Raw genomic sequence first — 12,616 nt, 5'->3', positions numbered from 1 at the left:
TTAACCGGTACATCTTTGGACTGTAGGAGGAAATTGTAGCACCCAGAGGAAACCCATGCGCTCACTGGAAGAATATACAAACCTTATTACAGAGGACACCAGAAATGAACTCTGATATCTGAGGCCCCGAGTTGTAATGGCGTCATGGTAACCACTACATCACCGTGGTGTCCCACACAAATGATAATGAAAACAACCAATGGGAGAGAAGCCATGGCAGCCACTTTATCTGGGACCACTATCAGCTGTCAGTGAAGGATGACCTTTAGCAGTCACAAAAGCCATTAAATTCCCGCATAACTGACAAAAGGTATAAAAGAGAAAGATAAACAGCAATGGTTCCTGAGGGAAAAGCTTAAATTAGTTTGACAGCAGCACAATTGACAAGTGAACACTGAGCCTCGGAATTAATAGGTCAAATTTACATAACATTGAAGAGTATTGTTGAAATGTCAATATTAAAATGTATTGCCATTGCCACATTAATCTGTATTTTCATTTTTTTCATTTTTTAAAGAAAATTCTATCATTTTCCCTCATTGCAACACTTCAAATAGTTTTCTATATAGCATGGAAGTTTAAGGAATTGAGACAAGTAAAGATTAGATTAAAACTCTTAAGTTCGAAGTACTTTATTATCAAAGTACATATATACTACCCTGAGATTCATTTTCTTGCAGGCATTCACAATAAATAATACAAAGAAACATGATAAAATCAATGAAAAGTACATAGGGATTGGATAATTATGTCTGCGGGCAGGAACAAGCACGAACAAATTGGGATATAAACACCTACAATGGTTGGTATATAGGCTTGTATGCAACATTTTGGACCAGTGGAAATGGTCCAGAAGGGTTGTATGGAAACTATTATTACCATTTTTCTTAACAACTAATTTCATTACTTAGCCTAATAGGTTAGATTTACCACAGTACATAATTATCTATTTAAATGTTTATTTTGCTTTTATATCATCTCAATGTGTACTTAAGAATGTATAAATAATTGTAGTTTTATACATATAAAAAAATGGAAAAGGTTATATGTGTGAAAAAAGTACATGATAATTGTGAACTCCTTATCCAAATAAAAATAAAATTAAAAAAAAAAGAAAAGCAACACATAACAAGATGGACAAACAACCAATGTGCAAAAGACAGCAAACTGTTCAAATACAAAAAGGAAAAAAAACAACCAAAATAATAATAATAAATAAATAAGCAATACATATCGAGAACGTGAAGCGTCTTTGAAAGTGAGTCCATAGGACGTGAGAACATTTCAGTGTCAGGATTAGTGAAGTTGAGTGAAGTTATCCCCACTGGTTCAAGAGAATCAGTGAAAAACTGCACACAATAAGATGGACAAACGCCCAATGTGCAAAAGACAACAAACTGTGCAAATACAAAAATAAAAGTAATAGTTAATGATAAATAAATAGTCAATATTTATCAAGAGCATGAGATGAAGAGTCCTTGAAAAGTAATTCCATAGGTTGTGGCAACAGTTCAGTGTTGAAGTTGAGAGAAGTTATCTCTTCTGGTTCAGGAGCCTGACGGCTGAAGGGTAATAACTGTTCCTGAACCTGGTGGTGTGGGTCTTGATACTCCTGTACCTTCTTCTGAATGGCAGCAGTGAAAAAAGAACAGTGGGGGTACTTGATGATGGATGCTGCTTTCTTGTAGCCGGGCTTTTTGTAAATGTGCTCAGTGCTGGGGAGCACTTAATTTACGTATTATGAACTGGGCTGTATCCACTACTTTTTAAAGATCCAATCAATGTCAGGGAGGTGTGTCTGGTAGATCATCAGATAGTCCTAGGACCAGCACATAAGTGCAATCAGAAAGAAGTCACTCCAGCCTTTGTTGATTCAATTCTACCCCACCCACCTCCCCCACTTTCCCAACCCACCCATCTTCCCCCTTACCTGGTCTCACCCATCACCTGCCAGCTTGAGATCAAAGGGGAATAAAATGCCATGGCAGCAGCCACAGAAACCATTGTCATTTTTGATTTTGTACAGAAGGCAAACTCAATTGATAGGTCAAAGGAAGGCTTGAGAACAATGGGAAAAGACAACCTGCAAAAAAGTTTGAGGTACATTAATCAAAGAACTTAATAAAGAGAGTGACATCATAATGAGAGATTTCAAATCAGAAATTTTCCAGCTCCATCATGGGCACTAGCCCCTCCAGCATTGAGAACATCTTCAAAAGATGAAAACTTCAAATAGCAGGATTGATCATAAAGGGCCCCCATCACCCAAGACATGCCCTCTTCTCATTGCCACCATCAAGAAGGAGGTATAGGAGCCTAAAAACACACACTCATTATTTCAAGAACATTTCCTCTCCACCATCAGATTTCTGAATGGACAATGAATCCAGATATATTATTATGTTTTCTATTATTATTATCATTATTTTTTCTCTATTTTTGCTCCCTTTTGGCAATATTTATTTAATTTAATTTTTATACACACTTATTATGTATTGCTCTGTACTGCTGCCGCAAAACAACAAATTTCATGACACATGCCAGTGACATTAAACTTAATTCTGATTCTGAGTTGTCAGATGGGAATAGATTGAAAAGAAAGTGACTTGTACAAATACTGTGGAAAAAGAACTAGATTACTGAAGCAGGAAAAACTTGATTTTTTTGAGGGTCTGTGTAATACCATTACATACCGGATAGAATCTATAGCAGGGCTTTTGCTTTAAGGACAGATGTCATTAGAATATATTTTACTATTAGTTCCTCCCCAGGTTATATTGTTATCAGTTTGGAATGAAAAGATTAATAATTATTCAACCAGTAGGGTATCAAGTGACAGAAATGAATGAGAACCATTACATTCCACAAAAATGAAGTTACAAAATGTTGCCATTGTCAGAAATAATATTCGACCACATTGTTATCTGAGGAAAAGTCTCAACAGATTGTAAAGTTAAGCAAAATCTCCTTCCACTGAAGCTTTGGAATGCTGATCTGTTTTTTGAATTGCTTCATAATTCACATGGCAGCAAAATGGGACCCAAGAGCAGACTCAATCACTGTGGTGATGAGAACCTTAACAAAACAACCAAAAGTCAACAAATCATGTAAACTGTCCTTTGCACACATAGTTATGTCGATGCAATGTATCAAAATCTCACAAATAGTGCAGCTTTTCCATACCGTGACACTCATCTCCCTGAACTGTCTCAGTTATTATTCTTCATGACCATCCCAAGTGTAAAATAAATACACAGCCATCCTCATCATTATGTGCTATCTTGTATGATGTGCATGATCAGGTCTTCCAACTGTCTTTAATTTGTGAAGTTCTAATAAGCTCTTCAAAACTTTTGCATGCCCATCCCTTGATGAAACTCATGAGTGTCATGTGTTGTTGGCCACAACTTTTTCTTCCATCAGTTTTTCCTGCTGCTGTAAGATGTTTGAGCTTCTCTTTCCTCAGTACATGTCCCAAAAATTCCAGCTGTTGTTTCCTGATTGATGATATTAGCTCTCTTATTCTGGCTTTTTGCAATACGCCTTCACTTGTTATTCTGCCCTTCAATGACATTTCCACCATTCTTCTCAAAAACCACAATTTTGCAACTTTGAGTCTTCCCTCATTTTGCTTTCATATCGTCCAACATTTGCTTCTATATGTTAGTATGGAATGAACTGTAATACTCTGAGTATCATATCTATAGAAATGATGTTATTCTTTAGTATCTTGCTCAAATGCTTGAACGTGCATTTAACAATCTTAGTCCTTCTAATTTCAACATCGGCTCTACCATCAGAGGTTATTGTGTTCCCTAATTAATTGAACTTCCATGTTTGTTTAATTGTTGCGATACCCACTTCCAGTTCACATTTCTGTATTTCTTTCTTCTTTGTGATAATCATATATTATCTACTTTGAACAACCAACGATATGCAGGAAACACAATGCTGATAGCAGAGAAACTAAGAAATTTGCAGTATCTTACCCTGTAAAAATGATTAATCATCTTCCATTCTGGTACAAGAATGACTACCTTTGAATCTTAAAACAGGTTTCATACAGGTTATATTCTGGTACATCTGCAAAGTAAGGTTTTTGCTAAGATGTTAAGCTGATTCCCTTTTTCATAGTATGAATTTCTTTTCTTGATGTTCTGAGCAGGTAATGGAAAATTGAACAATCTAGCAATGTCTAAACACAAAAGGTTCTGCAGATGCTGGATATCTAGATCAACATACACAACATACAGGAGGAACTCAGCAGGTCAGGCAGAACCTATAGAAGGAATGAATAGTCAACATGTTGGGCCGAGACACAATGAAATTTTGAAGATGGGTCTCGGTCCGAAACATTGAATCTATAAATGTCTTCTCCCTGGAAGTATTTACCTTACAAACAGATAATGACACCATCAGTTTCACCTCTTGTAGTACACATTTTACTTGAATACTGGCAGGATGAAGTAGATGGCAGTCGAGCTTAGCTGCAAAATCTTATAACTTAATAAAATAGTACTTATTTTTGTTAATCACACCACCATCACCTGCAGTAAAATAACTTCCTAAATAAAGAAAACAAAATATTGAAACCCTAGGCAACATTTTGTTTGGGTGAATCTTCAAACAACAACCACCTGGAATCTTCACAAATTTTTGGTTCCAACTGTAAAGAAATCTCAAATGTGAAGGAAGACACAATGTCTTTTTTGCAATTAATTAAAGACCATAAATTTTTGGCAGGGCCAGGCTTTTGATTGGCTTTCTTCTCTGTGTTGGATCAAAGAGGTTACTGCAATTCGTTTTCAACCCCTAATCACAGCCAGTCAGATTCCTCTGCAACTGGATCCTTGACTTCCTCATTGGGAGACCACAATCATTGTGGATCAGAAATAATATTCCCCCCCCCCTTGCTGACAATCAGCACCTCAAGGATGCCTGCCTAGCCCACCGCTCTACTCTATCTATACTCATGACCATGTGGCTAGGCACAGCTCACATGCCATCTATAAATTTGCTGATAACACAAGTGTTGTTGATAGAATCTCAAATGGTGACAAGATGGCTTACAGGAATGAGATAGATTGATTGGTAGCTGGTGTCACAACAACAATATTGCATTCACCATATCAGGAGAGTATACACCAGTTCTCATCAAGGGATCAGCAGTGGAAAGGGTGAGCAGATTCAAGTTCTTGGATGTCAACATCTCCAAAGATCTATCGTGGGCCCAACATATTGATGCAGTTATGAAGATGCACACAAGCCACCATATTTCATTTGGAGCTTCAGGAGATTTGATATGTCACTAAAGACTAGAGAAAATTTCTACAGCTGTACTGTAGGGGGCATTCTGACTGGTTGCGTTTGGTATGGAGGTGGTGGTGCATGGGATCTGAAAAAGCTGCAGAGGACTGTAAACTCAGCAAGCTCTATCATGGGCACTGGCCTCCCCACCATCGAGGACATCTTCAAAAAACACTGCCTCACAAAGGCTGCATCCATCATGCAGGACCCTCACCATCCAGGACATGTTCTCTTCTCCTTACTACCATCAGAGAAGAGACAAGAGCCTGAAGACACACACTCGACATTTTAGACAGCCTCTTCCCCTCTGCCAAAGGATCCATGAACACTTCTTATTCTCTTATTATAATTCATAGTCATTATTTTATATTCCACAGTCCTGCTGCCACAAAAAAAAATACAATTTTGACGACATGTCAGTGATAATAAACCCGGTTCTGATTCTGAAGTGCACACGCATAAACCTATCAAATAGGTCCAGTGTTCAAACAAGCACAGAGAAAGTCAAGTAGATCAGCTGGACCATATCAAGAATCACCTTTTGCTCAATTTCTCATAAGCAGGATTCCAAAGGTACTTCTGTAAACCTCTCTTCTTAATGTTTGAAGATAATGTACAATCCACACACTAAGAAACTAATAAGTACGTTATTTTACACAATTTGTCATTCTTCTCAACCAAACATTGAACTATGATAGTTCAGAGCTAATTGTCCAGAGTTTGGCAAGTAAAGAATTTGAAGCTGTCAATACTATGTGCCATTATTGTGCTCATGAACTGTTTGTCCCACTCCCATCAGGGAAGAGTCTACACAGCATCCACACCATGACTACTGGACTCAAAAACAGTTACTTCCCCCAAGCCGTCAGGTTGATCAACATCTCCATCCACCCCACCATCACTACGTTATTAATTCCTATCAGAGTTACTGATATTCCTGTATCTTAAAAGTTTGACTAGGTTTGGACTTTGTTTCCTGAAGTACAGGAGAATGACGGGAGATTTGAAACAGGTATACAAAGTTGAGGGGCATAAATAGGGTTAATACAAGCAGTCCTTTCCCGCTGAGGTTGGGTGAACCTAGAACTAGAGGTCATAGGATAAGTAGAAAGGTGAAATATTCAAGGGAAACGTGAGGAGGAACATCTTTTCTCAGAGGGTGGTATGAGTGTAGAATGAGCTGCCAAGTGATAGATGCGGGTTCAATTTCAACATTTGAGAGAAGTTTAGATAAGCAAATGGGTATGAGAATATGCAGGGCTATTGCCCAGTTGCAGGTTGGTGGGACTAGGCAGAGTAATAGTTCAGCATGGACTAGATGGACCGAAGGGCTTGTTTCTGTGCTGTAATGTTCTATGACTCTATAATTGGTGACCGATTATATTTCAAGAGAAGGTATGTTCCACTTCATACCATCAGTAGAGTTAAAATTGTTCCCAGAGAAGTCCAGCTACCTTTACATTGGGCTTGGTGAACTTGGGGATAAAAGCAATAGGACAAATGGCCTTTTCACTATCTTTAATGTTTCACTGCATTTCATTCCACTATTCCACTACAACTAATTCTGAAAAACAAAATCAATTTTTGTATCATATTGGACAAAGGCCAAAAGCACCTTACAAAGACTTTCATCTAAACTCATTGGCCACTTTATTAGGTACACCTGCTCGTTAATGCAAATATCTAATCAGCCAATCATTTGGCAGCAACTCAATGTATAAAAGCATGTAGACATGGTCAAGAAGTTCAGTTGGTGTGCAGACCAAACATCAGATTAGAGAAGAAATGTGACCTAACTGAATTTGAACATGGAATGACTGTTGGTGCCAGATAGGGTGATTTCAGTGTCTCAGAAACTGCTGCTCTGCTGGAATTTTCACACACAACAGTCTCTAGTGTTTACAGAAAATAGTGTGAAAAACAACAAGAAAAAGATCCAGTAAGCAACAGTTCTGTGGGTAATAACTCAAATAACCACATGTAACAATAGTGATGTGCAGAAGAGCATCTCTGATTGCAGAACACGTCAAACCTTGAAGTGGATGGGCTACAGCAGAAGACCATGAACATACACTCAATGGTCACTTTATTAGGTCCGAGAAGTAACCCTGTACAAATCCGTACCTACAAAAATTTCAAACAGCACAGCAACCATCTGTGAAGAATGAAATACGGAGGCAATTTTATTTATCACACATACATTAAAATATACAGTGAAATGCCAAGTTTGCATTAACACCCAACACAGCGAAGGATGGGCTGCAGCAGCTCACAAGTGCCTCCATGCAAATCCGGTGCCAGAAGAACATGCCCACAGATGGATCATCAGAGTTTGGAGTTCAATTCCAACGTTATCCGAAAGGAGTCTGTATGTCCATCCCGTGGAATGCATGGGTTTTCTCCCGGTGTCCCGTTTTCCTCCCACATTCCAAAAATGTACTGGTTGGAAGGTGAATAGGTCACTGTAGGTTGTCCTGTAATTAGGGAAAGTTAAATGGGGGTTTCTGGGGTGACACAGCTCAAAGGGATGTGAGGGCCCACTCTGCACTGCATCTCCAACATAAAATGAAATTTTAAAATTTTAAAAATTAACTACCGATTTTTCTTTAAATGTAATCAATCCTTCAGCTGTTTTCTTGACACAGATAGGAACCTGTGAACAAAAATTACTTGCGCACAGAAATTGGGAGTTGCTGGCCTCGTAGCTCAAAGGGCCTATTCCCTTCGCAATAAATAAATAAATAAATAAGTGCCAAGATGTTCTGTCTATGCTTATGCGAAGTGATGTAGAATTTTGTCTCCATTCACATGTAATATTGTGTATATTATTATTCTGTACTTTATTATTAGTTAATATTATATTTATTTATTTATTATTGCTAAGTAGGTTTTTAAATGTTGCTGCTGTAACAAAATAATTTCCTACTTGGGATCAATGAAGTACTTATTATTATTATTATTATTAGTAGTAGTAGTAGTAGAACTTGCTGTTGCTGTTAAAATTATGCATTTTTCAGCTTTTCTTCTGATGTAGGTGGCCATTTGCTGGTTCTCATAACAATCACACCAGTCCCCTCCCCGACTTATTTTCCTCTGAGCTCTTCCCTTACCTATGGCCATTAATGCTCGATGATACCCCAACACCTCATCAGGTAAACACTCAGGTTAATTTACAGCAACCAGTTAATTCCAGCACTCAATTAATCCACTGGCATGTCTTGTCTACTGTGTCAACAAAGTAGAACAGTCAGTTATTCACCAAATGGACAATCACTTTAGTTATTAACTTCCTAGTGTTGAGCCCTGGTTGGGGAAAAATAGCTAACCCCTGTTTGTGTGTGTGTGTGTGTGTATGTATTAGTGTTATAATATGGTACCAGGTGATACAAAACTGATGAAGAAGTTGGTGACCAAAATGAAATGTATTCACTTTTCACAGTAAGTCAGAGTTTTACTTGATCTTTCAAGTTCGACCAGAAGACCAAAAGATATAGGAGCAGAATTAGTCCACTCAGCTGTTCGAGTCTACTCCACCATTCCATCATGGCTGATTGATTATCCCCCTCAAACCCATTCTCCTGCCTTCTCCCTATAACCTTTTATGCCCTTACTAATCACAAACCTGTCAACCTCTGCTTTAAATATACCCAATGACTGGGCCTCCACAGTTGTCTGTAGAAATGAATTCCACAGATTCACCACTCTCTGGCTAAAGAAATTCCTCTTCATCTCTGTTCTAGAGGGACCTCCCTCTATTGTGAGAATATGCCCTCTGGTCCTAGACCTACCCACTATAGGAAACATCCGCTCCACATCCACTCCATCTAAGACAGGGGTTCCCAACCTTCTTTGTGCCATGAGGCCGTACCATTAACCGAGGGGACCGTGGACCCCTGTTTGGGAACCTCTGATCTAAGAGGAAACATCAAAGCAATAACAAACATAAAACCTGCATCACTCTGCCATTTTGCATTATGCATTGATGTTTGAAAGGTTGCATCTAGCTTAGGACAATGTCACAAGCCAGGGAATAATAAGTTATTGGCCCGTTTGATCACAATGAAAATTAAAATCTGATCGTGGGTTGTCATCACCCATTTTTTATTAATGGCAATTCTATCCTTTCAACTTCCATGACACAAATTTACCCTAGAGTAAGCACAAAGACAGCAAGAAACTAAGCAACATTAGATGCACTCTTCGCATTTTAAAATATTGCCAGTTCAGATATTTATATATTTCACAAAACTATGCAGGAGGAATATTTTTAAATAAACACCAGTCAAAGTAAAAGCAACAATCAATCCATCTGTTCATGTCATCCAAATCTTGATTTTTTCCCTATTCACTTCATCCTTCTGATGTATGAATAACAATTAAAATCATACCTGGTACACCTGGTGGCATTTTCAGATACTTTCCATTAAAATGTTGAATTACTACTTCACATTTCTCCGTGGACTCCATTCTAAATATATAAAAGAAAAAAAAGGGGTGAGTGTTACTTCCCTAATACATTGACTGACAACATGGTAACACACATATTATCCTTGCTTCAGAATATACTGTCAGTGGCCACTTTATTAGGTACACCTGTATGTTACTGCAAATCAGCCAATCGTGTCGCAGAAATTCAATGTATAAAAACATGCAGACATGGTTCAGAGATTCAGTTGATGTTCAGACCAAACATCAGATTGGGAAGAAATGTGATCTAAATGACTTTGACTGCAAAATGATTACTGGTGCTGGACAGGGTGGTTTGATATATCAGAAACTGGTGATCTCCTGGCATTTTCACACATAAGTCTCCAGAATTTACAGAGAATGGGGTGAAAAGAAAACATTCAGTGAGTGACAGTTCTGTGGGTGAAAATGCTTTGTTAATGAGGGACATTACTGAAGAGTGGCCAGTCTGGTTCAAGCTGACAGAAAGGCAGCTGTAACTCAAATAACCACACGTTACAACAGTGATGTGCAGAAGAGCATCTCTGAATGCACAACACATTGAACCTTCAAGTGGACGGGCTACTGCAGCAGAAGACCACAACAGGGGTCCGCTGCTGTACTTAATAAAGTGATCACTGAGTGTATGTTCAACCCAGAATGCATGAGTAATGCTTCGTAAGAGCTTTTTCTTAAATAAATTATTGTTTTGGAGCAGCAATGCACCTCTGTAACATATTTTTCTAAAATATTCACAATTAATTATTCTATGCTCTCAAGGACAAACTGCATTTGGATTTGAGCACAAGTCTGATTGTCTAACAATCTGTTCACTAATACTGGCATGAACAAGGTATATCCATTGGCAAAGTCTGAGGTCACTGACCAATCCATCTGCAAAGCAAATCCAGTACAGAGAGATCCCCTGGGTTACATCATGAATTAATCAAATTATTTAACTCATTTACATGGCCCAGTTTAAAAGGCTGCTGATGCATTTGTAAGAGTTCATAGAAAAATAATAAGGTCATGAAACAAGGGAGGCTTAAAGAATTCTATAATAGTTGGGAAGGAGATCCAGCTGGAGCTGGAACTGGATGTACTCTGGATCATTCGGGAGTCTGAAAGGGTGATAGATAGGACATACAGAGAGGTAGTTACACCCAAGGTGCAGGACACAGGAAACTGGGTGACAGTCAGGAAGGGAAAAGGGGTTAAGGAGCCAGTGCAGAGTGCCCCTGTGGCCATTCCCTTCAACAACAGGTATATCACTCAGGAGGGATGACCTAACAGAGGAGAGACACAGTGGTCAGGTCTCTGGAACTGAGTCTGCCTCTGAGACTCAGAAGGGAAGGGGGGAGAAGAAGAGACACACTGTGGTGATAGGGGTTTGTTAGTTAGGGGAATGGACAGGAGGTTCTGTTTGCAAGAACAAGACTCCTGAATGATATTTTGCTTCCCAGGTGCCAGAGTTCAGGGTATCTCAAATCAAGTCCTCAGCATTCCTAAGTGGGAGGGTGAACAGCCAGAAACCATGGTCCATGTAGGTACCAATGACATGGGTAGGATGAGTGACGGGGTTCTGCATAGGGAGTTCAGGGAGATAGGTGCTAAGTTAAAGGGCAGGGTCTCCAGGGTCTGATTTCAGGATTGCTACCTTTGCCGTGTGCTAGTGAGGCTAGAATTAGAAAGATTATACAGGTTAATAAGTGGCTAAGGAATTGGAGATAGGTGAAAAGCCAGAGCAATTTTTATAGGTGTTTGTCCGCCTCTATTGTGGGCATGCTTTATAGGTGGCAGACTGTGTGGTAACAGCTGTGGGTTGTTCCCAGCACATCGTCAGGTTGTAGTGGATGTCTAATGAATACCCTGCCACCACTACTGCCTTGCCACTAGGACAACAAGCTGTTTACTGTTTACCTATGTTATGCACTATAGGCACTTTAATTTATATTCTATTAGCTGATTTGTGATAATATTTTGTTCTATGTGCTGTGTATGATACATGTTTAAGGATACACCATGGTCCGGAGGAACATTGTTTCATTTGGTTGTATATACGTAGTCAAGATGACAATGAACTTGAAGTTGATGATGCTATGTCCATCTTACACTACTGCAACTAAGTTTCTCATTGCACACATACACATGTGCCCTTGCACACATGCTAATAAACTCGACTTTGACCTTGATGAAATGAGTTATCTGAAGCTGGAGAGATCAGTACTGGATCCAGAGTGTTGTCCCTCCAACTCACTTTGGGCTTGACCACAGCAGCATTGGAGGTGATAAGCAGAAAGGTCTGAGTAGAAGTGGGATGGTGAATTAAAACGGCAGGCAACTACAAGTTCAGGGTGACTCCTAAAGATTCAATTCAAGTCCTCAGCAAAGCAATCATCCAATGTGCATTTTTCCTCCAATTTAGAGGAGGTCAAATTGTATGTAAAACAAGAGCTCCTTGTTTAAAAATAAGGAAGAAATAAGAAATAGGTGAAATTCCACCTAGTCTTTTGAATTTCCCTTGCTCAAAGGTGGTAGAAGCAGTATCTCTGAATATTTTCAGAACTAAAATAGCAAGGGGTTGAATGATTACAGCAGGTGGACAAGATTGTAGAATTGAGATTAAAATATGATTAGTCATGATTTTACTGAATGGCACGTTAGGTGTGAGGGGCCAAGTCACCAATTCTCCTTATAAATTGTTTCATTAGAAGCAATTTGGAATAGGATTTTTGGAGTGGGGCTGGTAAACTACAATCACAACCTCCTTGTAAAATCTGTTTATACTCTGGGGAGTTACTACAAATCATGACAAAATGTGATGATAAAGAAGCCTAGCAACTAGTGTGATGCTACTACAGCT

At 38.8% G+C, this 12,616-nt stretch overlaps 1 protein-coding gene across 12 annotated transcripts in view; it reads right to left on the bottom strand.

Annotated features, from left to right (window-relative positions):
- Nucleotides 1-12,616, bottom strand: part of LOC134357816 (RNA-binding motif, single-stranded-interacting protein 3) — a 1,318,209-nt gene that overhangs the window by 191,830 nt on the left and 1,113,763 nt on the right. For all 12 annotated transcript variants that reach the window (XM_063069497.1, XM_063069500.1, XM_063069498.1 and 9 more), the window contains one exon: nucleotides 9,696-9,775. In XM_063069497.1, coding sequence (XP_062925567.1) covers nucleotides 9,696-9,775 — 80 coding nt within the window. The remainder of the gene's footprint in view (nucleotides 1-9,695; nucleotides 9,776-12,616) is intronic.

Source organism: Mobula hypostoma, chromosome 17 (genome assembly GCF_963921235.1).
Source record: "Mobula hypostoma chromosome 17, sMobHyp1.1, whole genome shotgun sequence".
Lineage (NCBI taxonomy): Eukaryota > Metazoa > Chordata > Chondrichthyes > Myliobatiformes > Myliobatidae > Mobula > Mobula hypostoma.
Note: the sequence above shows the minus strand (reverse complement) of the source record. Positions and strands in the feature narration are given on the sequence as shown.